Source organism: Chlorocebus sabaeus, chromosome 5 (genome assembly GCF_047675955.1).
Source record: "Chlorocebus sabaeus isolate Y175 chromosome 5, mChlSab1.0.hap1, whole genome shotgun sequence".
NCBI classification, from domain to species: Eukaryota; Metazoa; Chordata; class Mammalia; order Primates; family Cercopithecidae; genus Chlorocebus; species Chlorocebus sabaeus.
This window is the reverse complement of record NC_132908.1, coordinates 78,470,968-78,497,701: the sequence shown is the minus strand read 5'-3', so window position 1 is coordinate 78,497,701 and position 26,734 is coordinate 78,470,968. Positions and strand designations below refer to the sequence as shown.

At 46.4% G+C, this 26,734-nt stretch overlaps 1 protein-coding gene and 1 pseudogene across 3 annotated transcripts in view; one reads left to right on the top strand and one right to left on the bottom strand.

Moving 5' to 3' along the window:
- PLCG2 (phospholipase C gamma 2) overlaps positions 1–26,734 on the bottom strand; it is a 187,243-nt gene that overhangs the window by 86,866 nt on the left and 73,643 nt on the right. For all 3 annotated transcript variants that reach the window (XM_073015601.1, XM_007994182.3, XM_007994183.3), the window contains exons 3-7: positions 21,800–21,943; positions 17,027–17,120; positions 16,240–16,287; positions 6,752–6,836; positions 5,120–5,203 (exon numbers count right to left, since the gene is read on the bottom strand). In XM_073015601.1, the coding sequence (XP_072871702.1) occupies positions 5,120–5,203; positions 6,752–6,836; positions 16,240–16,287; positions 17,027–17,120; positions 21,800–21,943 (455 nt within the window). The remainder of the gene's footprint in view (positions 1–5,119; positions 5,204–6,751; positions 6,837–16,239; positions 16,288–17,026; positions 17,121–21,799; positions 21,944–26,734) is intronic.
- On the top strand, positions 17,208–18,485 carry LOC119627658 (DBIRD complex subunit ZNF326 pseudogene; annotated as a pseudogene).

Genomic DNA, 26,734 nt, shown 5'->3' with positions numbered 1-26,734 from the left:
AAAGAGCGAAAGAGGGAAAGAGGGAAAGAGGGAAAGAGGGAAAGAAGGAGAAGACGTAACCAGCGATTCTATCTGCTAACTTCTCCACTGTGGACTCTCCTCTCGCCAGCAGCTGACAATGAGAATAAACTGCAAGATCTCCGAGCTCCTACACAAACATCGTCACAGAATGCTCATCACTTGCTCCCCCCATGCCCACACCGTGTAAAATCCAGCAGAACAATCCTTCAGTGTCTTACTGGATCATAGGGACAGCCACTGATAAGTCGTCAGGCTTCTCAATTTCCTTTTTTATTATTGGCAAGTGCTTTCTATTTTTACTTAAGAATGCTGTAACCACGGGGACTTCACAGGTTTGATCCGGACATAGCAGGGTAGCAGTCACGTAGCCAGGTACTAAATTACAACACTGGCAGAGGACGTGATATGCCGTGTGAGGTCTGCTGCAAAATGTGAGGAAAGGGCTTGGGTGAGGGCATCATCAAGGTGATAATGGCTGAAGTCAACTGATGATACATCTGCTGACTTAGCATCTGTTACGCTATTCTCTCTACGTGTATATGCTTTACATTTTCTTTAACACAAAGGATTCAAAAATTAAGAAGTATTCTGTGGCTGTGCATCGAAGTCGGGCAGAAAATCAAATCCTAGCTCTGCAGCTTACCAGTTAGTGGCCCATCCTTCAGCAAAGTAACCTCTCTGGACCTCACTTTCTTAATCCCTAAAATGGCAATAACAACAGCAGCTCTTCCACAGGGCTCTAGGGGGGAATCAAATGTTTACAAAACACAGAACAGGCCGGGCATGACGGCTCACACCTGTAATCCCAGCACTTTGGGAGGCCGAGGCGGGTGGATCACTTGAGTTCAGGAGCTCGAGACCAGCATGGCCACCATGGTGAAACTCCATTTCTACTAAAAAAAACAAAATCAGCCAGGCGTGGGGGTGCGTGCCTGTAATCCTAGCTACTCGGGAGACTGAGGCAGGGAGAATCGCTTGAACCCGGGAGGCAGAGGTTGCAGTGAAGATCGTGCCACTGCACTCCAGCCTAGGCAACAGAGCAAGACTCTGTCTCCAAAAAAAAAACAAAAAACAAAAAAACAAAAAACCACATAGGACAGTGCCTAGCATATAGCCCACCTGAGAAAATGTTGGCTATCATCTTTGTTAATGATATTGTTACCACAGCCTAGTTAGAGGTATATCCCCTCACCAGGGAGACACAAACATGAGATTACATTTCTTAGCCTCCTGCTGCTGCTAAACTTTTGGAAACTTTGAGGCTTGAGAGCTGGAACGTAGGCAGGTGGTTAGACACAAAGAGGAACTGGCAAGCTCACAATGGAAACCATTTGGCTACTGATAAGCATGAACCCACTCCCTGAATTTAGGTCTGGGGATTATGAGTCACCATAAATAGCTCTGTCTCCTGCAGGAGCCTGAGAAATCCAGCGAGGCCCTCCTCCCCTCCAAATCACAAAACAGGTACTTTTCTCTGCCCTGTGCTTCCAGCCAGGAGCAGGACGTAAACAACAGATTAGGGGATGGGCATTTACCTCCACAACAGCAGGGAGGCTCTTAGAGCTGGCTGGAAACCATCTATAGAAGCTTGGGACTTTGTTATTCAAATCTGTCTTTACATTAAATTTTGAAAATGCAGTGACCAAACTGGAGAGTTATACCCTCAAACAGTGGAGATGAGGGTTACCAAAGCAAAGCTCCTTTAGGGTCAGGTAAGCACCATAAATGAACAGATAGAGCTGTACAGGTCTGGGTCAATACAGAGAACGTGGACCATTCCATGGGGTGTTGTGACCCTATTTATAGCCAGATCTCGACTTTTTTCCCAAGGGAAGCCAAAAATCTAGATTTTAATATATAATACAATCTCTCAAGTTTTAAACGTAGGCAATTAATTTTTAACATATTTAAACCATAAGATCAAGTACAACCAGGTGCAGGCTCAATGTGGCATTCCGGCCACCAGGGGTCACCCTTTGGTATCTGCAGATTCCCATACAGATTCCCACACAAAGTTCACACATGGGGCAATCTAGGGTACCCCAGAGGGTTCCGAGATTCTGTAAAACTGACTCAAATTTCTTTTTCTCCCTCATAAACACAAACACCCAGACTAGCCTTAACAAGAGCCATAATTAAAAGTACAGGTTGAAATACCTCTTAGGTGGGATTTTACCACCGTGGAAACCATCAATGAATGGGTTAATCTGCTGGCAGGTGAAATAGTTTTTGTGCAAATCTTCTTTTTTAATTTTTAATATTATTTAATAATATAGACGGGGTCTCACTATGTTGCCCAAGCTAGTCTCAAACTCCTGAGCTCAAAGGATCCTCCTGCCTTGGCCTCCCAAAGTGGTGGGATTACAGGCGTGAGCTACTGCTCCCAGCCATGTACAAATCTTATTTTCAAACTTTGCCTGGCATCTGTCTGATAACACAGCATCTTGAAATGTCAAGGTAAACTATTATTTAAAAAAAAAAAAAAACTGTTATTTGCAACTACTTATCTTGAGTAAATCGAGTTTTTCTCAATCCTGGTCAATTGCATAAGATGACAATCGTCACCATTCCGAATTTCATACACACACTCTCATCATTGTTCTACGACATGTTCTGTGTTCAATGACACATGTCATTGTTCTCAAGGACTAGTTTTAAAGTTACAGGTTTTAATCTTAAAAAGTATTCTGATAAGCTTTTATGAATCATGGTTTTTGTTGTGGTTGTTACAGTTTCTTGTTTAAAGGAGAGGGGATTATAGACTTAAAAGTTCTATAACCATTGATCTCATTTAGTACCTTCATTTTATAGAAAAGGCTAAGTGAGAGGACAGAGATGGCTCCCCCAACATCACTTGGTCAGTTAGAGGTCAAGTTGGTCTAGAATCCAGTTCTCCCAACTCCCAAGCCTGTAATCTTTCTATTTCATTTGGCAAACCAATAACTAATTATTACATATGTGAAAAAATGAACACATTGCAATTCAATGATCCACTCTATGAAATACATTTTTCCCCAATCTGGGCAGATAGGAAATGGCCCTTCCATTTCTCTACCTCAGATACATCCAAAGTCCCATGGCCAGTGGTCACCCATCAAGTGGTCTCACTGCGTGGCCAGCCCACAACCCTGCATGCAGAAAGCAATTAATAACTGTCTTCTAGGAACATTCACGTTCATCACTTAAAAATGCTTCTATTCACAGCTCCCAATTTCCCATTGCACAGAGCAGAAGACTGAGGCTAGGAGCAGTCAGTGGCTCATCCAAGATCGTGTAGCTAACTGGAGAAACCACAGCCACCTGACTCCAAGTTCCGGGTACTCCTCACACCCTCACAGCTTTCCCTGGGAATTCTTTTGCAGTCTGCAAAGCCCTTTCCTGACAGCAACAGCAGCAGCCCCTACTTGTTGAATGTGTGCCACCTACCAGGTACTGTGCTAGGTGCATCACATAGAATAGTCTCAGTTTTAAAACTTTATGCTCTATGTAACTTTTTGTTGCAAAGGTAACATGTTACTTGGAACATATCAGAGAAAATGAGCTGTGCATAGAAAAGATAACTATCCTTCCTGCTCATCTTCCCAACCCCTTCCAGCACACACACAAAATCAACATTAAATGTGAGGTGCTTTCTTCCATACTTTCCCCTGCTCATGAAAAGAGGCAAAAGGAGGATTATTGCATTCTCTGTTTTTGTGTTTGTTTTGAGATGGAATCTCACTCTGTTGCCCAGGCTGGAGCGCAGTGGCACAACCTTGGCTCACTGCAACCTCCGCCTCCCAGGTTCAAGTGATTCTACTGCCTCAGCCTCCCGAGTAGCTGGGATTACAGGAGCGCACCACCGTGCCTGGCTAATTTTTTTATTTTAAGTAGCGATGGGGTTTTGCCATGTTGACCAGGCTGGTCTCAAACTCCTGACCTCAAATGATCCACCCGCCTTGGCACCCAAAGTGCTGGGATTACAGGCATGAACCACAGCGCCTGGCCTGTATTCTATGATTTTTAACAAAATAGCAGACCTAACTCCTCATGTAAATCCACTGCTGGCTTTCCTCACAAAATGTCACAAATATCATCTCAGATTAACGGAAAGAGAACTGATGCATCCTTCTTAATCAGCTGCATAATGTCACACAGTACGAACAGACCGTAATTTACCCATCAATTCTTCCACTGAGAGACATTCAGATGGTGCCCTGGTACTTTGCCAGCATAAGTAACACTGCAATAAACAATCTGATGGTGTATTATCAGGCCCTGATGTTTTCCCTTTCATAAAATAGAGTCTTCAAGATGCCAGTGTCAGGTCAAAATGTACACACATCTTAATTTTTAAATAGTCTATTATTTTAACCAAAAAAAAGTCCTCATAAAAAATATGAATAAAAGTATAAAAAGGGCTGGGCACAGTGGCTCACAGCTGTAATCCCAGCATTTTAGCAAATGGAGGCGAGTGGATTACGTGAGGTTAGAAGTTCAAGACCTGCCCAGCCAATATGGCAAAACCCCATATCTACTAAAAATACAAAATTAGCTGGGCATGGTGGCACAAGTCTGTACTCCCAGCTATTTGGGAGGCTAAGGCACAAGAATCCCTCAAACCCGTGAGGCGAGGATTGCAGTGAACCAAGATCACACCACTGCACTCCAGGCTGGGCAACAGAGTGAAACTCTATCTCAAACAAACAAACAAACGTGTAAAAAGAAGAAACACATATATAATTCCTCAATCTGGAGATGGTTATTAATAATAACAGCCATTTGCTAAATTTCCTTTCAGAATGAAATAATGCAGTAGAGTGAGTTGCACTTTTTTAACAGACTCAGATCAAATTCCAGTCAAACTTACGGCCATTCACATTTCCACCAGGAAGGTATATGAACACTTTTCTCAACATTTTCCCCACAGCTCTGTCATGGTTAAAGAATTTTGCCAATCTAACGGATGAAAATGGTATGCTTTCGTCATTCTCATTTATATTTCCTTGACTAAAATGGAGATTCAACACTTCTTGTGGGTTTCTTAGGAACATGCCAGACTTGGAAATACGTGCAAAACAGAAACATCATTTGATCACTTGCTCAACAATCATCTTACCGATTTTTGCTGCTCGAACATAAGTTTTTTATAGAAGAGATGGAACTGTTCAAAGCTGAGCTCATCTCTGTGTGCTCCTATTTCCTGTAAATATGAAAAAAGTGACCACATGATTTTTGATGTCCACCGTAAGAATGGCTCCATGCTATTTATAGAATAATTTTTATTTCAGAAATTGCATGCAATTTTATTGGCATGCTGAAGAGAGAGCTATGACCACATTGTGTCATGGCTTTTGAAAGGAAAAAGTCATGCTATTTAACATGGCTTTTCTAAAACATTGGCTAAAATCAAACTCACATTCCTCTGAATCAAAACCCTCCACACGTTCCCTAATGCCCCTGGTCTAGGAAAACATACTCACAGGGACACCTACCAAGTAAGACCCTCCTTTGAGCCCCAAAACGGAAGAGTCTCAGCAAGGTTTGCAAGAGACATGATGCGTAACTCCTCCATTTTTGGGCAGAAAACACTCTCTTTGGACTTCCACCTTCAGACATATTTGTAGAGTACGTACATATAGGGCATTTTGTAAAGCACTGAGAGTCAGACAAAGCTCAGCTCCAATTAATTGCTTTACGGCTTTGGGCAATTTCTTGACCTTTTCAAACCCTCAGTTTTCTTAATCTGTAAAATGGGAGAACCACCACTACGCTCCTAGGGCTTCCCTGAAAGTGAACAAGATACCTGCAAAACACCTGGTTCAGTAAATACTTGATAAAGAATTAAATGCTGATTGTGTAGCAATCAATGGTAAATGCTTCTCCCACCTCTCTCCTCTTCTGACCTACTCTTTTCTCTTTTTCTATTCTTGGATTAATGTTGTTTATTGGGGGCAAGTCAAAGGATGCCTGATAAGCAATAAAACAGGATAATTCTTCCAGGAGTTCATTAGCACAAAAATGAAATGAGCTTTTTCCACTGAGGAACGCTGTAATGGAGCCGATATTGACAATGGGCACTGGGGTCCTCCAACTGGGGCTATTGGGATGAAGCGTTGCTCATTTCCTAAGAAGAATAAGTACTACCCTGTAGGCAAAAATCAGTGACCATCATCTCCATCCTTGCCTCACCTCCTCTACTATATCCCATCACTTATGGAGTGGCTTTACTGCCCAGCCCCACCAACAACTTGATTACACAACAAAATTAATTAAATGATATATGGAAGGATGGATGGTTGGAGAAACAGAAGAATAAAGAGCCAACTCTGACAGCTACACTACCAGGATGTGCATACAACCTGCCACGGTCCTGGTACCCTACACAACGAATTTTTCGTAATATTTTCCAAAAGACATACATGCATTCATTTCACTAGGGAAAAAATGGGCTGCAGTATGGTCAGGGAAACAGGGAAAGCTGGACTAATGAAAAACAGGTCTGGGGGTAGATGTTCCAAGCCCAACAGCTCAGTAAACATGGTCTTTATTGATTACATCCTCTGCGAGGATGGAGACTATGGTCCTCAGATATGTCTATGATCCCTCTGTCTGAACTTAAGATGTACTCTGGAGGCAAAGGACTTTCTTGGGCACTATTCCACAGAACTCAAAGGCAAGTCACGGCTTCATGAGAGAGGTTAAGTCACTCTGCATTCATACAATTCCCAGGCTGAGCCATGAAACTTACCACAAACTTATCTTTAAGGAACTTGGCACTGCTCACTTTAAAGTTGATCAGGGGCAAGATGGTCTTCAGCTCTCGGAGACTGATGCTGCAAAAAACGGAGACCCAGCTCTGTCACCCTGAGGGTTTTCAACAGCACAGAATTTAGCAGCTCCCATCAGTTCCCACCTCAGGCAGCCCTCTATAAGAGCGCCTGGTCAACAGTTGTTTATGGAGCACTAACTGGGAACAAGACACTGGGTCAAGGTCAGGGTGACACTTCAATGAGCAAAGCTCAAGGGCACCCTTCAGGAATGTCCATAGATACGGGTCACACAGAAGCCTCACAGTGTAGGGTGATGCCCCAATGAGGAGGCACCTACACTGGAGATCCCCAGTACAGGGTGATGTCCCAATGAGGAGGGCTGGTCCCCACCCTTCGGGAATGGCCATGGAGGAAGGTCCTGCCGGAGACTCAGTGTGGGCAGAAAATGGTGTCAGATGACCAGATAATCTCAATACAAAACGCCACAGAAATCCCAAAGGCCCAATGTAGGTGTTGACATGATGTGATTTCTGCCCAAGACTCTGAATGTCAAAGTGAAGAAATTCAGTGAAGGTTGGGTAAACAGCAGGAGTAACTATGACATGCTTCACGTAGCCAAACACTTTGTCACCTAATTCGTGACACACATGAAGGGATGAACAAGACTCCCACTGACTCCACCTGCCACCCAGAGGAACCACAACCACAGAACGGGCTTGGCAGAATCAGCCGGGAAAGACCCAGCTGATCTTGACTCTAGTCTGGCACTGTGAAGAGACAAGAGGGATTTAGAGTAAGTGGGGACACCCTGCACCCCCAAAATTAAGTAAGTTAAAAAATAAAGGTTTCTTTTAATGCCACAGGGGTTCAGAGCAAGGCAAAGTCACTAAGGGCCAGAGAGGGGAACTGGGAAGGAACAAGGCCTACATGAGCACCTACTGTATGCCAGGCAGCTCTGGGGTCATCCAGGTGTTACAGTTGCCTAATTGCTCACCAGATTCTACCTTCTGCAAAGTACACGATTGACCCCCAGGGCTCAGAACAGCCAAGGGCGGGATGTCATGAGGGTACACAACTCAGGGCTTGGAGCTGGATGGCAGGCAGCAGAACCTGGAACTGAATCAAATTCCAGTGCTCGGTCACAGGAATCTGCATGAGTGTTTCTTTGAAGCCACATAGTGAGGTTCAGCTTAAGAGGGAAGAAAGGGCCGGGTGCAGTGGCTCACGCCTATAATCCCAGCACTTTGGGAGGCCAAGGTGGGCGGATCACGAGGTCAGGGGATCGAGACTATACCGACTAACACAGTGAAACCCTGTCTCTACTAAAAATACAAAAAAATATTAGCCAGGTGTGGTGGCGGGTGCCTGTAGTCCCAGCTACTCAGGAGGCTGAGGCAGGAGAATGGTGTGAATCTGGGAGGCGGAGCTTACAGTGAGCCGAGATCACGCCGCTGCACTCCAGCCTGGATGACAGAGCAAGACTCCATCTCAAAAAAAGCAAAAATGGAGGGAAGCAATGGAGAACATGTCCCAGGCAAAAGGAGCAGCAGCAGTAGTAAGAATGGTAACAAAAGCTGAAACTTCAAAAGTGCTAATCAGGTGTCAGGTATTATTCTAGGCGGTGCCCTATAGGCATATTCACCTGTTAGATGCTTGAACAACTTACAAGGGAGGTACCATGATCATCTCCATCTTCCAGGTGAGGAAACTGAGGAACCGATCAGTTTGGTGCACACCTGACTGCCTCCCAGCAAGTAGCTCACACAACAACGAGAGGTTAAATTAGTGGGGTGAGTGGGTCAAGAATATGAGATCCAGACCCTTCTGGATGGAGCCGAGTGTCCAGCAGAGCTAAGACAGGGTGGTCAAGAGAGGAAGCTTGCCCCAGCTTGTAGGAGAGAACAGCCCTGTTTCCCTGCACCATCCTCCCAGCTTCTGCTGTGGCATGCGGAAGGAAGTAGCATGTCACTGCCCAGCCGCTGCCCTGGAGAAGGTCCAGTGTGACTCTGGCCATCCTGTGTCCCCACCTCCAGCCTTTTCCTCTGGTTCTAACGGCCTAACAGCAGACTTCAGCTGACAAGATGCTCCCCACCCACGTACTCAAACCGTAGGGACACCACCCACGGTTTTCACAGACAGACCTCGAGGGCAGAAAAAGTCCCTGTTGGGCCAGCTGGGGCTGGCTGGGCAGAGCGGCCAGCAGGCTAGGGAATTTGCCCCAGGGGCTTGCAAGAACCTTTCTGCCTCGGCCCTGGGGGTGGTCCTAGGAACAGCTGGGCCAGGGCAGGATGAAGGTAGAGGAGCAGCAGGAACAGGCGCTGCCAGAGCAGCAGTGAGAGGGGTTGTGGGGAGAGGAGCCAGACCATGCTGGTGCCCCAGTGGAGCTCATCCTGGGAGCAAGGGGGAGGTCAGGGTCTCCCAGGAGCCCAGGCAGCAGCAGGGCAAAGGAACCATCCCATGTTCAGAAAGAGAGAGACTGAGGGGCCTGAGGGGCCAGAGCAGCTGCTCGAGAACCAGTGGAAAAAAACCAGGAACCAGGGACATGAGCATTCAAGCACCTGGGACATGGGAGCCTACCTGGTCCAAAGGCCTCCCCTTACAGTGTAAACACTGGAGGCTGAGAGCTTCTTTGGGCCCCCAGTGCCGGGACAGCCTTACCCGATTTCCCCCTAGGCGAGCCCCTGCCTCACTCCCACCTCTGGGTGTGTGTGTGTCCTGCTGCATGGCCCGACTGAAACTAGCACAGGCAGGCTGAGCCCCAGCGCTGCAGGGGAGGAAGCCAATGGCTCAGCTTCAGCCCTCTCTGCAACCTGTCATCCCCTAGAGAGAGTGCCTCGTCCAGGTCAAAGCCTCTTCCGAGGCAGCCAGCTCTGACCTGGTCCACGCATGGGAACGAAGACCTGGACCTCTAGTCTCAATTCAGGACAGCTCCACAAGCCATGCTCAGAGCTCCCCATCAGGTCTGCCCGGGCCATGACTGTGACTCCCCGGCTGCCTGTTCCAGCGGCCTTCCCTCCCCCATGCTTTCCACAACCCCCCATGCACTCCCCAGTAAGCCTCCTGCACACAAACCTACATCTCAGATCGTGTTTCCTGGGGGCTCAACCTAGAGCTGTAGTTTAGGAACCAAGGAAATCCCTTCGGGGAAGGACAGCAACTATTCCCTGAATGAGTCACCAACAGCCCCTCCCTCTCCCATAGCAGATAGCACTGAACAATCACAGTGTCCTCCCTGCTCAGCCCGGGAGGCTCCCACGGTTCTTCAACTCTGCACCCAGGCAGCCATCACCAAACAATTAAAGATGGCAGCCCCATGACACTTACCAGTCACGCTGAGGCTGGGCCGGCACCTCCACTGCCCCCAGCTCTTTTGCAGCAACAACGGCAATAAGAAACGTTCATTAAGTGCTTACCACGAGCCAGGCACGGTCCACGCACCCTTCACATATTAACTCCTGAACCCTCACATCTGCCCTGGGTGGGGGGGAACTATTATTTTTATCTTTTACACACGAGGAAAACGAGGCCCAGAGAAATTAAATCATTTACCCCAATTCACACAACCAGTTACTGTGAGATCTGAGATTCAAACCTCAGCGCTGTCTGACAACTTTCGACAATAATGGAGACATCTATGCTGTCTGAGGTACTAGCCGCCAGCCACACGGGGCTGCTGAGCCCCTGAAATGCAGCTAGTTCCACTGAGGAGCTAAGTATTCTTATTTGGTTTTGTTTTGTTGAAACGGCCACCTGTGGTGAGGGGCGCCCCGCCGGACTGTGCAGCCCCAGAGTTCTGCTTCTGTAAGTAGCTCCCAGACCAGCAGCATCTACATCACCTGGGGATTGGTTGAAATGCAAATTCGTGAGCCCTGCCCACCACCGACTCAATCAGCCACTGTGAGGTGGAGCCCAGCAGCCCCCACGTTCACAAGTCCTCCAGGGGATTCCGATGCATGCTGAAATTTGAAAATTGCTCTCTAGTCAGCCCTAATCTTCAACCCCAGCTTCACAGTAGAATCTTATTTTTAAAAAATTCCAATGCCAGAGGCCATGCCCAGGACAGTAAAATCTGAATCTCTTCTGGTGCGGCTCTGCTAAAGCTCCCCAGGCGACTCTATTATTCTGGAACCTCGAATAGGAAGCCTATTTGCATTCACGTTGAAGGAGATAAATGGACCTACCCACCTGCCTTCCACCTGCAACCCCGTTGCCCTTTGCCACCTCCTCCTCTGTCCCTGCCAGGGCTAAAGGACAAAGGGAAGTGCACATCCTGCTTATGCAAATCCAATGTTATAGGCACGGGGGCAAGGGCAGAGGAGGGAAAGGAAGTAAGTGTTGGTGAGGATATGAAGAAAATAGAAACCTGTGCATTGCCATGGGAAGGTGTAGCTGCAACAGAAAACAGTATAGCAGTTCCGCAAAAATAGACAGAATTACCATTTGATCCAGCAATTCAGCTTCTGGATATATACACAAAGGAATCTGAAGCAGAGACTCAAACAGATTTGTACACCCATGCTCATAGCAGCACTATTCACAATTGCCAAAAGGTGGAAGCAATTCATCCATCGATGGACAAGTAGATAAACAAAATGTGGTCTATCTGTACAATGGAACATTATTCAGCCTTAAAAAGGAAGAAGAGGCCGGGCGCGGTGGCTCAAGCCTGTAATCCCAGCACTTTGGGAGGCCGAGACGGGCAGATCACGAGGTCAGAAGATCAAGACCATCCTGGCTAACACGGTGAAACTCCGTCTCTACTAAAAAATACAAAAATAACTAGCCGGGCGAGGTGGCAGGCGCCTGTAGTCCCAGCTACTCGGGAGGCTGAGGGAGGAGAATGGCCTAAACCCGGGAGGCGGAGCTTACAGTGAGCTGAGATCCGGCCACTGCACTCCAGCCTGGGCGACAGAGCGAGACTCCGTCTCAGAAAAAAAAAAAAGAAAGAAGAAGAAGATTCAAACACATGCTACAACACAGATGAAACCTGGAGACATTACACTAAGTGAAATAAGCCAGATACAAAAGGACGAATATTGTATTAGTCCACTTATATGAGGTACCTGGAGCAATCCAGTCCACAGAGATAGAGTAGAGTGGTGGTTTCCAGGGGCCAAAGACAGAAGCAATGGCGAGTTACCACTTAACGGCTGCAGAGTCTCAGTTTGAGACGATGAAAAAGTTCTGGAGATGGACGGTGGTGACGGGAGCATGACAACATGATACACTTCATTCCACAGAACTACCTATCTAAGAACGGTTAAAATGATCAATGTGGTTCTATGATTTATTGTTGTTACCACACTAAAACAAATTTTAACATTTGTTTTTAGTTTTTTTAAATTATAAGGTGATTGGTCAGGGTGGGGAAGGAAAGAGTTCTCTATTTTCTCCAGCTCTCAACAGCACAATTCTTTTATGTTTTTGTTGTTTTTGTTTTGTTTTTCGGTTTTTTGTTTTTGTTTTTGCTTTTTTTAAAAATGGGATCTCACCCTGTTGCCCAGGCTGGAGCTCAGTGGCACAATCACGGCTCACTGAAGCCTGGACCTCCCTGGGATCAGATGATCCTCCCACCTCAGTCTCTCAAGTAGCAGGACTACAAATGTGCACCACTACACCGAGCTAACTTTTTTGTACTTTTTGTACAGATGGGGTTTCGCCATGTTGCCCAGACTGGTCTCCAACTCCTGAGCTCAAGTGGTCCACCTGCCTTGGCCTCCCAAAGTGCTAGGATTACAGGTGTCAGTCATCATGCTCAGCCAATAGCACACTTAAAAAAAAAAGAAAGAAAGAAAAGCGGCCGGGCACGGTGGCTCATGCCTGTAATCCCAGCACTTTGGGAGGCCAAGGTGGGCGGATCACGAGGTCAGGAGATTGAGACTATCCTGGCTAACATGACAAAACCTCGTCTCTACTAAAAATACAAATAATTAGCCGGGCATGGTGGCAGATGCCTGTAGTCCCAGGTACTCAGGAGGCTGAGGCAGGAGAATGGCGTGAACCTGGGAGGCGGAGCTTGCAGTGAGCTGAGATGGCGCCACTGCACTCCAGCCTGGGCAGCTGAGCGAGACTCGGTCTCAAAAAAAAAAAAAAAAAAAAAGGGAAAGCAACACCAGTGGGGATAGTAAGTCTGCAAACCCCGGTGCCACCCCTGACAACCTGGGCTACTTTAGTCAAGTCACTTAACTTCTCTGGGCCTCAGTGTCCTCACATAGAAAATGGGTCTGAGAGCACCTAGCTCACCCATCAGCCAAGAGGGTATCCTAAGGATGTAAAGTGCTTATTACAGCCATAACTGCAAAGCAGGCTATAAACAAATGCCCGCTGCTACCATTTGCCTCTAGAAAAGTCTAAAAATGAAACAGGGTGCTTGGGCCAAGCAAAACACCTAAGACTTGTCCATTGCCCAGGCCGGGCCAACCCTGAGCCTGCCCCCTCTCGCCTTCAGCCTTTCCTCTGCATCTGTGGCTCCTTTGTTTTCTTTCAGGAAGCATGATTAGTCTCGTGGGTGACAGGAAAGGGAGGGAAATTGGCAGAACAGAAGTTGGTTGCTCTTTCATTGGCACCTTGGTCAAAGTTTCTTTTGCAAAGCTCCCTCCAGGCTTCTCAGAACCACGGGTAAGGTGGGATTTTCCACATGTTGACAGAGAGCAGGGCTCCGACCACTAGGAGGGAGGTGAAGGAGAGGAAACCAGTGAGCACGCAGGGATGAACTCAGTCCAGAAACAGAAAAGGTTGTCTCTGCAGAGGGTCCTGGACCAGCCGATGGGAAGATGGATCTTTATGCAGGACTTGCCAGAATCCCTCCTGAGCAAGAGGGAGGTATCCATTTCTTGACTTCACAGATGAAGAGCAGACTTCAGAGCCAGACTGGCCACCCCATACCAGTACCGCGTGGAGAGAGGCACTGAAGGTGGCTCCCTCCCTCAGCCCTGTGCCAGTCTCAGCTATGATTCACCATAAGCCACGGAGAAAGAAAATGCAGAGAAGGCATCACCTCCGAGGCTGAAAGAGACCAGTGTCTACCAAATATTCCAACACAAGGACCTCATTTAATCCACCTCAGTAACATTACAGGGTGGCCCAGCATGGGGGAGCAGGCAGGGCATGTTGGATGAGAAGAAGAGGAGGGAGAAAGGCAGGTGGACATGGAGTGAGCTAATGGCTGACCGAACTTTACTAGATTTTTAACCACTTCCTGCTTAAGAGTTCCAAATCCTCCCACTGGGCATAAGAAGAGACCAGGGAAGCTCACCCAAACCCTGAAGCCAACAAGTAACAGAAGACATTGACCAGACATGAAGTCACCCTTCAAGATGGAAAGATTTTCAGGAACAAAACAGGAGGGCTAATAGAGTTTAGTTATTGGATATTAACTAGGATAATGACATATCTAGATAGGATAATGACATATCCACATAGGATAATGACATAAATAAACCAAGAATGAACTAAAGGAATATTTTACCAAAAAAAATAAGGTGTCTCATGTGAGGCTAACATGAGATAAAGACTGAAGTGCTCAATGCAATTCCTGGAATGACAAATACACAGATGTTAAATAAATCATAGGGGTTTTTTTGTTTTGGTTTTGGGTTTTTTTTTTTGTTTGTTTTTTTGGTTTTTTTTTGCTTTGTTGTTGTTGTATTTTGTTTGTTTGTTTCTTTGGTTTGGTTTTTGAGACGGAATCTTGCTCTGTCACCCAGGCTGGAGTACAGTGGCACGATCTCAGCTCACTGCAACCTCCACCTCCCGGGTTCAAGCGATTCTCCTGCCTCAGCCTCCTGAGTAGTTTGGATTACAGGTGCACGCCGCCACGCCTGGCTAATTTTTTGTATTTTAGAAGAGACAGGGTTTTACCATGTTGCCCAGGCCGGTCTCAAACTCCTGAGCTCAGGCAATCTGCCTGCCTCTGCCTCCCAAAGTGCTGGGAATATAGGCGTACTCCACCACGCCCAGCCAAATGGTAGTTTTTATCACTACATTATTAAGAGCTGAATCATACCTCAGAAAAAAATAATGAATTAAAAATGCTCAACCTCACCCATAAAGAAAGCAAGTTTAAGCAAAAACACTTGGTTGCCTCGGTTGCAGATGAACAAAGATCAAAGTCTAATGGCACAATAAATCATGAGCAAATGGACGCCTTCTTGCCCCACTGGTAGAAATATTATATAAATTGCTACTTCTAGCTATCAAACGATTAGACCAGCAAACACTGTGCTGCTGATATTCATTTCTGAGAATTTATCCTACTCACAGCCACCTCAGATGAGTTTACAGAAAGATAGACCCAAAGGTTTCCATAGCAGCATTATTCACAATAATAATCAAGGATTGGGAGCAGCTCTCTGTGCATCAAGAAGGAAATGATTTCTGAAATGACAATGCATTAATCTAAAGAAAAACCAAAATGGCGTTTACTTTTTTAAAAAAATGTCTGGGTAAGACCTCACCTCTGCAAAAAAAATAATAATAATACATAAGCCAGGCATGGTGACACACACCTGTAGTTCCCAGCTACTCAGGAGGCTGAGGCAGGAGGATCGTTTGAGCCCAGGAGTTTATGGCTGCAGTGAGCTATGATTGTGCCACTGCACTCCAGTCTGGGGAACAGAGAGAGACCCTGCCTCTAAATAATAATAATAATAGTCTGGCATAGAGCTTTGTGCAGGACTGATAGGGAGCTTCTCCAAGAGGTACTTTTAAGTGAAAAAGTCAAGTAAACTGAATACACATTATCACATCACCCAACATATCTCTACCAGCCCTTAGAACCACCTGGTGCCTGGGCGCAGTGGCTCACGCCTGCAATCCCAGCACTATGGGAGGCCAAGGTGGGTGGATCACAAGGTCAGGAGTTCGAGACCATCCTGCCAAACATGGTGAAACCCTGTCTTTACTAAAAATACAAAAAAATTAGCCAGGTGTGGTGGCGGGCGCCTGTAGTCCCAGCTACTCAGGAGGCTGAGGCAGGAGAATGGCGTGAACCCAGGAGGCGGAGCTTGCAGTGAGCTGAGATGGCTCCACTGCACTCCAGCCTGGGCGACAGAGCAAGACTCCGTCTCAAAAAAATAAATAGATAAAATAAAGAACCACCTGGTTTACTTCTTCACAGTCAGTCTCTCTCCTGTCACAAAGTATGGGCTGGTGCCATCAGGACTGTGTTTACTGCTGTATTCCCAGGATATTAAAGGTGCTCAAATATTTGTGATGAGGTCCGAATGCCCCATGGCAGAGATCATCTCTGAGACTGGACGCGAATTTTCTGCTGGAATAGAGGCTCCCTCCAGGAGGATGATTTTGTCATCATCAACCCCAGGACCCAACATGGCATCTGCAGATTACATTGGACGCAGTGAGGACCTTGCCCACCACAACTCATGCTTCCACCCTCTTGGAAGGTTTAAAGAAAGAATGAAGATGGAAATCTAAAGTGATCAGAAGAAAACTGAATGACTCTTACCTGTTTCTTCTAGTTTGATCCACAGAATATATCTGCTTTCTCAGCCAACTGGAAAGAAATTTGAGACAAAAGAAAGAGACACAGAGAAAATTAAAAAATAGCATAAGTCTAAGTAGGTCCTACAGGATATGCACAAAAGGAACTGGAACCAAAAGGAGGGGTTTTCCAACTTTCTAACAAGGGCAGCTTGGGAAGAAGTTTTCTCCTAGTATCTAAGCCAAGATTTCAACTCAAAAAGGCCAGGTTTCCTTACACTGACAACTCCTTCTAATGATAGTCATTAATCCCCAAAAACCTAGAAAGAAAAATAGTACAAAGTAGAGGAATTTGATTTAGTGGAAGGAAAATAACTCACACCCCGATGCCCATCCAGACTCCCATGACACTGAAGAGACAGTCTTGAGGTCTTCATCAACCCAGGAGGGAGTGATAGGTGGAAAATTCCAGACCTTGTATCTATCCTTTGATCAGTCCACTTAATCTCTTATTAAATCCTTTAAGAAGGAAGCCCTGTTTTTCCCAACACATACCCCAGGAATGTTTCTATCTCCAGTCCAATGCACCACTCACCCCAATAGGCCAAGGCTGAAAACTAACACAGGGAAATGCTCTTATTTGAAACATTGTAACGCTCACACTGTTACTAGGCACTCATTGCATACCAGACACTCAATGAGCGTCAAAAAACCAATGTCCCTTTTTTTTTTTTTCCTGTAGCCCATGTTGGCAAAGGCAGCAGAATAAAGGAATCAGTGGCTATGTAAATAAATAGGCAAAAGCCAGCTACCTCTCGATAATGGTGGGTGTGGACGCATTCATCGCTTCTTGGTGTAAGATTTTCAAGCCGGAGAGCCAATTAAGTGCATCCTCTTTAGAGTCAGCTGGAGTGGAGAAAGGGAACAGAAATGCTGTGTTAATTCCTGGGAAGACGTCTGCTGACAAAGCCCGGCCCCATACAGATCACGAAGATGGGGGAAGCCTATGCTGGTGTCCAGTTTTGCAGGAGGCAAAGAAAGCATCTCTTTCACACTCTCATGGCTCTAGGACCTGCTTTTTGTCTGAGATGGGGCCACATATTCATGATGAGCTTTGTACCACAGGGGTGACAAGTGGGTTATTTCCTGTGCCAAATGGAATCAGCACATATATATAGATATACGTGCTAGACACTGTTCTAAGTGTTTTTCCTATATTGATCCCACAAGGGAAGTACTATTATATTCCCATTTAACACATGGAGAAACCACTGAACCTAAGACAGGCTGAGTGATGTGTCCAAGGCCACACAGCTCCTAGTATAGCAGGATGGGCCACAGACAAAACTCCTCGGACACTGGATTAAAGAAGGAAAAGGTTTTTTATTCGGCCGGGAGCGTCGGCAGACTCGCGTCTTAAGAGCCGAGCTCCCAGCTGATCCTAAAATGATCCTAAAAATGAGGAGGAATTTTGAAAAGCGACGAATTGCGGCTCGGCAAGAGAAACAAAGGCGCCGAAGAGAAAAAAACAGTGAGAAATACGGAGATGGATACAGAATGGCATTTACATGTTCATTTTGTAAATTTCGAACATTCGAAGAAAAAGATATTGAACTGCATCTGGCCAGTTCTTCACATCAGGAAGCATTAGATCATATACAGAAACAAACTAAATTTGATAAAGTAATTAGGGAGTTTTTGCATGAGTGTATGGTGAATAAATTCAAGAAAACGTCTATTCGTAAGCAACAGATAAATAATCAAACAGAAGTAGTTAAAATAATTGAAAAAGATGTTATGGAAGGTGTTACTGCAGATGATCACCTGATGAAAGTAGAGACAGTTCACTGCAGCGCTTGCAGTGTGTATATCCCTGCTTTACATAGTTCAGTTCAGCAGCACTTAAAGTCTCCTGATCATATCAAAGGGAAGCAGGCTTATAAGGAACAAATAAAAAGAGAGAGTGTCTTGACTGCTACAAGCATTTTAAATAATCCAATAGTGAAGGCGTGATATGAACGTTTTGTTAAGGGTGAGAATCCTTTTGAAATTCAAGACCATTCTCAGGATCAGCAAATAGAAGGAGATGAGGAGGATGAAGAGAAGATTGATGAACCTATTGAAGAAGAGGAGGATGAAGAGAAGGAAGAAGAAGCAGAGGAAGTAGGGGAAGTAGAGGAGGCGGAGGAAGTAGAGGAAGTAGAGGAAGAAACAGCAAAGGAAGAACCTGCTGATTTCCCTGTTGAGTAACCTAAAGAAAATTACATATAAGGTATTAGATTTAAAAGGAGCTCGGCTCTTAAGACGCGAGTCTGCTGACGCTCCTGGCTGAATAAAAAACCTCTTCCTTCTTTAATCCGGTGTCTGAGGAGTTTTGTCTGTGGCTCGTCCTGCTACACTAGCAGCCATTACAGACTGAATATTTGTATTCCTTCAGAATTCATATGTTGAATCACTAACCCCTGAGGTAGGGCCTTTGTGAGGTATTTAGGTTTAGATGAAGTAATGAGGGTGGGGCCTCCATGAGGGGATTAGTGCCCTTTTAGAGGCAAGAAAGAGAGACCAGAGCTCCCTTCCTATCCAAGCACACCCTGAGGAAAAGCCATGTGAACACATAGTAAGAAGGCAGCTGTCTGCAAGTCAAGAAGAGAGCCCTCACCAGAACTCAACCATGCAACATCTTGATCTTGGACTTCCCAGCCCCCAGAACTGTGAGAAAATAAATGCCTGTTGTTTAAGCCCCTCAGTCTACAGCATTTTGTTATAGTAGCCAGACTATGCTGAGACGATGGAAGACATAGGATTTTAAACAAGAACCCATTATCTTACCCTGGCAGCACACTGACTCCAGGAATGAAAAAGCAAAGGAATTCAAACCCAGGTGTCCAACTCCAGAGCAGAGTTTCTCAACCCCAGCTGCTCAGGAGAATCACTTGAGGGTTTTTCAAAACCCCAATACTTAGGTCCCACCCTAAAGTAATTAAACCAGAAGAGAGGGATGAGGGAGACATCAACAGATGGAAGCACCCACATGGTGCCAAAGTGTGTCAAAGGTTATCAGCTTCCTCTGCTGCTATAACAAATGACCACAAACTTAGTGGCTTAAAGTAATACAGATTTATTTTCAAACCGTTAGAGAGGCCAAAATTCTAAAATAGACTGGTTGCATACAATCCTTCTGGATTCCTTCTAAAAGCTCTTGGGAAGAATCCATTTCCTCACCTTTCCCAGCTTCCAGAGGATGCCTGCATTCCTTAGCTCATGGCCTCTCATCTTCTGACCTTTGTTTCCACCCTCACATCTCCTTCTCTGGGAATGACCTTCCCATGTATCTCTTGTAAGAAGCCTTGTGATTCCACTGGACACCCGGATAGTCCAGGATATTTCCCATCTCAAAATCCTCAATTTAACTACACCCGCAAAGTCTCCTTTTCCATAGAGGATAATATATTCACAGGTTCCCGGGATTAGGACATGGACATCGTGGGAGGGCAGTATTCAGCTTCCCATGGCTTAGGAATTTAGCTTTTTGTTTTATTAAAGAGTGTTAGCTTTTAACCCTATGCTAACTAATAAGATGCGGGATCTGGAATAATCTGCACCACAACCCTAAGCAGCTGTCAGTATTTCCCTGCTTCTAATGAAGATGGCACAGAGGGATGGCAAGTAGAGCTTGCTAACAGCCAGGAGAGTATGGCTTGCTAATGCCCATGGTTGCTATTACCCTTGCTAATAAGCAGCATTGAGGAGTGGTTAAGAGCTTGGCATCTGGCAAAAGGAAGATCATAGCTTAAGTCCCATTGCACCACTTCAGGGCTGTGTGACATTCAGCGGGTTACTTAACCCCACTCTGTGCCTCACCTCACCTGGAAAATGAAGCTGACAGTGCAAACACCTCATGGAACTACGAAGCTCTCCTTAAGCACCAGGTACTTTGCCAGTGCGTATACCCCGGGCGGAGATTGCTGCTCTCATCTTTCCACACAATGCAGAGGAAACTGAGGCTCTGAAGGGCTGAGTTTGTCTCAGAGCAGTAAGTGAGAGGGTGGAATGGGAATCAAAATCTTGACCATCACTGTGCTAACCTTGAATTTAGGGTTCCAGAAGAGGCTCCCAGAGTGGGATATATATCAAAGTTCACATTCTAGCCCCCAAGGGCTGGGCTCTCGTGGTCTCCTCACCAAGTTAAGAACAGGGGGTAAGGGCTCAGCCTGTAGGTGGGGCTAAGGAGACAGAGGTGTGAAGCTTCATGGCCACGGGCCTTGCCCTCCTGCCCCACCTCTACCAACCCCCTCCATATCATCAATCAGATATTTGCTCCTCATTTCCTACATCTAACGTGCTATTTCCCTCCACCAAGCCCTGGCACACACCACAGCTTTTCCCTGGAGCGCCCTCCCTCTTTCCTCCAAACTCCTACTGAAGCCTCAAAACCCAATGTAAAAGTCACCTTCTTTGCCCAACTTCTCTGAAACTAAGCATTCATAGCACACTGCATCATGCTTGCACTAGGCCTTATCCTAGTGCACCCATCTGTCTCCCCAAGTAGACTGAGAGCATCTTAAAGGCAGCACCAGGTGCCATTCATCTTCCTAGATCACTGGTGTGTACACAACCTAACACAGAGTATAGGCTCAAAAGATGTGTAGTAAAAGAATGAATGAGAAATTCATAAGTTATTTGACCCTAAAGTAAATGTCCCTATATTGCTCAACTTTCAGAGCTGCCTCCACTTTGGTCTATTTTAATCGTATTGATTTTCTCTCTGAGTCATGAATGTATACATACTTCTAAGTCAATGAATTCTAGGACTGAACTTGAAAGTAACTACAAGCTTCTTCCCCTGAGTAAAATGAGGCAACTGCATGTGCGTGTGCAATAGAAGATCTAAGGACAGTTCCTTCACATCAGTCAGATTTGCTGAGCAACATCTGCTGGAGGAAAACAGGTTACATTTTTCTTTTCTCTTTTTTTTTTTTTTTGAGACAAGAGTCTTGCTCTATTGCCCAGACCGGAGTGCAGTGGTGCAATCTTGGCTCACTGGTTCAAGCAACTCTTGTGTCTCAGTCTCCCAAATAGCTGGGACTACATGTGCACACCACCACACCCAGCTAGTTCTTGTATTTTTAGTAGAGACGGGGTTTCACCACGTTGGCCATGCTGGTGTGAAACTCCCGACCTCGAGTGATCTGCCCACCTCGGCCTCCCCAAGTGCTGGGACCACAGGGATGAGCCCAGTCTACATTTTTCATCCAACAGAGCCTGGCCTTCAGTGTTAAGACTATCTAATCATCATTCATTCAGCTCTCAGCATGAGCCAGAGAGACACTTATACTCCTCACAATACCCCCATGGGATAGGCATTACTATTCTCCCCATTTCACAGCTGAGCACACTGCAGCTCAGAGAGGTTAAGTCACTCATCTAAAGACACACAGCTAGAAAGGGGCAGGGCTGGGATTCGAAACCATGACCCCAAATACACATCAGCCAGCAGGCAGGGGTGAGCATTCTGCTATTAGTGAACTTCTTCAGGAAGAGACTAAGGCACGGGGAAGGAGAAAGGCACAGAAACATGCACCTACCTGCCAAGCTGAGTGTGTTGAGGACGAACTGAGTGCCATACAGGATGGTGAAGCAGCAATCTTCTTTCTGGCGAACCGCTTTTGCACGTTCGAAATCTTTGGAGTTCTTCCCTGGGCGGATTTCTTTTATTTCCATGATATCCACTACAATGAAATTAACATGAGCCAATTAGAAGCTGGAGTTCACTCCACCTGAGGATGCAGTCACACACCTGCAGCCCAGGCACAGGCTGGCTCCTTCCTTCCCCAACAGGATCCCGCAAAGCTATCTGTGCATCCGGATTCAGTGTCCCCTCCTTCTGGAAATGAACAAAGGGCCAAGAGCCTACCCGGGCATTTGCTGCCTCCCCACAAACCCCTGGAGTATGAAGAGTTTGGGGTTTCCGCTCACCCTGTTTCTCAGACAGACACGTTTTAAACTAGGACAATTAATTTTTGTAATGCAACTCAGATTTGAGGAAACAGGCACAGACTATTCTACCAAAACAAACAATGGACCAAACTGATGCTCACTAGAGATCACTCTAGCCAGCCTAAAAGTTCCAACCGTCCGGTTGACCTTGACCTTGACCATCTTTTCCCTTCACTCCCAGAAGCTACAAATGCTCTGTGGCTCAACTGAAAGGGGAAAAGAAAATGAAGGCACTGAATAACTGCTTCAAATTAAAAATAATAATAAGAGGCCAACCTCAGCATTGGGGATGGTCACAGTGGTTCTGGATATCACAGGTCCTACGGGAAGAGAGTGGTAAACTATTACTCTGGTAACAGTCTAGAGTAATGGACTGTTACTAATGGGCCACAGCCTCCGGTATTTATGCCTTATATAGCCAGCTGCCCTTCAATCCAGGTTGTCTCTGTGACCTGTTTTAACCAATAAAATGTAGTATAAATCAGGGACCCCCACCCCCAAGCCATGGACTGGTACCACAAAGTGAGCACTGAGCTCCGCCTCCTGTCAGATCAGCAGCGGCATCAGATTCTCATAGCAGCGCAAACCCTATGGTGAACTGCATTAGGTTCTCATAGCAGCGCAAACCCTATGGTGAACTGCATTAGATTCTCACAGGGGCACAAACCCTATGGTGAACTGCATTAGATTCTCACAGGGGCACAAACCCTATGGTGAACTGCATTAGATTCTCACAGGGGCACAAACCCTATGGTGAACTGCACATGCAAAGGATCCAGGTTGTGTGGTCCTTATTGGAATCTAATGCCTGATGATCTGAAGCAGAACAGTTTTATCCTGAAGCAATCCCCCCAATGCCCCCACCATCTATGGAAAAACTGTCTTCTAGGAAACTGGTCACTGGTACCAAAAAGGTTGGGAGCACGGGCACGCTGGCATAAATGATGCTGTGCCAGTTCAGGGCCTAACCTTTTTTTTTTTTTTTTTTTTTTTCTGAGCTGGGGTCTCACTCTGTCACCCAGGCTGCAGTGCAGTGGTGTGATCTCACCTCACTGCAACCTCTGCCTCCCAGGTTCAAGCAATTCTCCTGCCTCAGCCTCCGGAGTAGCTGGGACTACAGGCATGCGCCACCATGCCGGGCTTAATTTTTGTATTTTTAGTAGAGATGGGGTTTCATCATATTGGCCAGGCTGGTCTTGAATTTCTAACCTCAAGTGATCTGCCCACCTCAGCCTCCCAAAGTGCTAGGATTACAGGCGTGAGCCAGCAGGCCCAGCCTGGAGCCTAATCCTTAAGAAGGCCTGGTACCTTCCATTTTGAGCTCTGGGGGAAGCCAGCCTCTGTGTAAGAAGTCAGACTACCTGGAGACCACCATGCAGTAAGAAACCCAAGTTAGCCCTATGGAGAGGCCATGGAAGAAGAACCAATGCCCTCAGCCAACAGCCCAGCTGAGCCCCCAGCCAACAGCCACAGAGCACTGCACCATCTTAGAAGTGGATCCTCTGGGCCGGACGCGGTGGCTCACGCCTGTAATCCCAGCACTTTGGGAGGCCAAGACGGGTGGATCACGAGGTCAGGAGATCTAGACCATCCTGGCTAACACGGTGAAACCCCGTCTCTACTAAAAATATGAAAAAAAAAAAAATTAGCCGAGCATAATGACGGGGAACCTGTAGTCCCAGCTACTCAGGAGCCTGAGGCAGGAGAATGGCGTGAACCTAGGAAGCGGAGCTTGCAGTGAGCTGAGATCGCACCACTGCACTCCAGCCTGGGCGACTGAGCGAGACTCCATCTCAAAAACAAAAAGAAAAAGTGGATCCTCTGGCCCCAGTGAGCTGCCCCAGCTGACAATATGTGGAACAGAGACAAGCTCTCCCAGTCCCCACCCATGCCCAGATTATAGAAATATGTGCCATAAATAAAATGATTGTTGTCTTAAGCCACTAAACACTGGGATAGTTTGTTGTATAGCAATAGGTAACAGAAACAAATAAGAAATTCTTCCTCTCTGCAAACTCTGCTGCCATGTGACTCCACCTACTCCTGGTCAATGGGCCAGGACGGCAACCTGACTGACTCAAAGGTGACTCCCCCTTCTCCCTACAAGATGACCAGTGAACTCTGGACTGGCACAGAGACACGAGCTCAATAAGCTCAACCAGTCCCTTCTTTCCCCTTCTTCTGAAAAACAACAACAAAAATCTTTTCGGCCAGGCGCGGTGGCTCAAGCCTGTAATCCCAGCACTTTGGGAGGCCAAGACGGGCAGATCACGAGGTCAGGAGATCGAGACCATCCTGGCTAATACGGTGAAACCCCGTCTCTACTAAAAAATACAAAAAACTATCTGGGCAAGGTGGCGGGCACCTGTAGTCCCAGTTACTCGGGAGGCTGAGGCAGGAGAATGGCGTAAACCCGGGAGGCAGAGCTTGCAGTGAGCTAAGATCTGGCCACTGCACCCCAGCCTGGGTGATAGAGCGAGACTCCGTCGCAAAAAAAAAAAAAAAAAAAAAAAAGAAAATTCTTTTCATGGGATAAACCCATTCCATGTGCTGTATTTAGAGCTGATTCACTCCTCACCACCTTCAACCATAAGCTTAATGGGACAGCAGGGGCCTGGGAATGACCCAAGCGCCCTGGCTCAGTGACTGGTTCGGGGACAGACACACGGCCCAGCTGCACCATCAGCATCCTCCTGGGATTCATGTGGCCAGAACTACCAGTAAAACCTCCCCTCCACTGCTGCTCCCAGGCTGGTAAAACATGAGCCTGCAAGTGGCAGGGATCACCTTGTCTACCATGGAACAAAGTGTTATCAAACGCTGGTGTACCTTTGAACTCCAGCACTCCTGGAGATGAGAGTGAGAAAGGAGATCTCAGCTTTGCAGCAAGAAGAGGTGGCTCTGGCCTGGAATTAAGGAAGAGGACAGAACGAAGTCCACAGAGGTGAGCAAAGGCATCTTAGAGTCATAGTGAAACAGCAGGAAAGATTGGTGGCCATTTACAGGCAACAATGGGAGCTGGGGGAGAAGAGCAGACAATTAAGTTAGAGGAGAGGGGATGGGATGCACTCAAAGCTTTCTGAGTTCTTACCATGGGTCTAGCTCAGTTAGAAACAGCTCAGTGGGCAAGAGCCACGTGAAAACAAGCCGGGCCCGGTGGCCCACGCCTGTAATCCCAGCACTTTGGGAGGCCGAGGCGGGCAGGTCACTTGAGGTCAGGAATTCGACACCAGCCTTGCCAACATGGTGAAACTCTGTCTCTACTAAGAATACAAAAATTAGCTGGGCTTGGTAGCACATGCCAGTTGTCCCAGCTACTTGGGAGGATGAGGCAGAAGAATCTCTTAAACTCAGGAGACGGAAGTTGCAGTGAGCTGAAATCACCCCACTGCACTCCAGCCTGGGTGACAGGGTGAGACTTCGTCTCAACAACAACAAGGCCATGTGAAAAGACTAAAACAACAGCATGTCATCTGCATTCTGTGCATGTATGGTGGTAGATATACCCACCTACACATGTGACAAGATTTCACAGAACTACACATCAAAACAAACGCAAAATAACAAGAAAACTGAGTATACCTAAAAAATGGTGAAAACCAATTAAGATCTGCAGTTTCATTAATAGCACTGTACCAGCGTCCACGTCCAGGTTTTGATAACTATGCTTATGGAAGATGTTATCACTGGAGCAGCTAAATGAAAGGTTCACAGAAACTGTACTATTTTTGCCACGTCCACATGAGTCTACAATTATTTCAAAATAAAAAGTTGCTAAAATCACTTCTCAATTATGGGTGGATCTATTATTAGGGGGGTGGTATCTCTAAACCTTGTTGGGTAGAGTATTTGGGATGAAGGTGAGAGAGAGTAGATATAGGACTCATCCCCCGTCACACTCCACTGAGAACCTCTACTACAAGCTGGCTGGGGGGACCATAACTAGTGGGGACCCCATCTAGACCTTGCACTATAAATCTTGTTCAATGGGCCATGCCCACTGATTGCAGACATTGAGGAAACTAAAACAAGCGGCTCCCATCTTAAATATTACTCAAGGGAGTTAACCCTATTGCCCGCATGCGCATGAGACCTGAAGAATGACCAGTCCTCCACCTTAGCTGCATTCTAATACTAAAAATCATGCCCAGGGTGGGGATTTAACACACTAATGAGATATGCAAACTTGAAGAGGCTCTCTATCCTGTTATACTGTGCAGGTGTCAGAAGTTCCCCAACTCTATGTGCTTCAATATCACTCCCTGCCCACTTGAACCCCTTTAAAATTACTCTCCTGACTGTCTTCCAGGAGCCAGGCAGAGAATTATCTCTCTCTTGTGCTGCTTCTCTTATGCCTGGGCATAAGCTCCAATAAAGTCTTGTCTGGGAAAACTCTTTTGGCCTCATGTCAGTTTCTATCACACTGAGAGCCCAAGAACACATGATCAGTAAAAGATGGACATGTCACCACTCTTCACCCAAACCAGAAATCGGAGTCTTCCTTATCTCTTCTCTTTATCTTC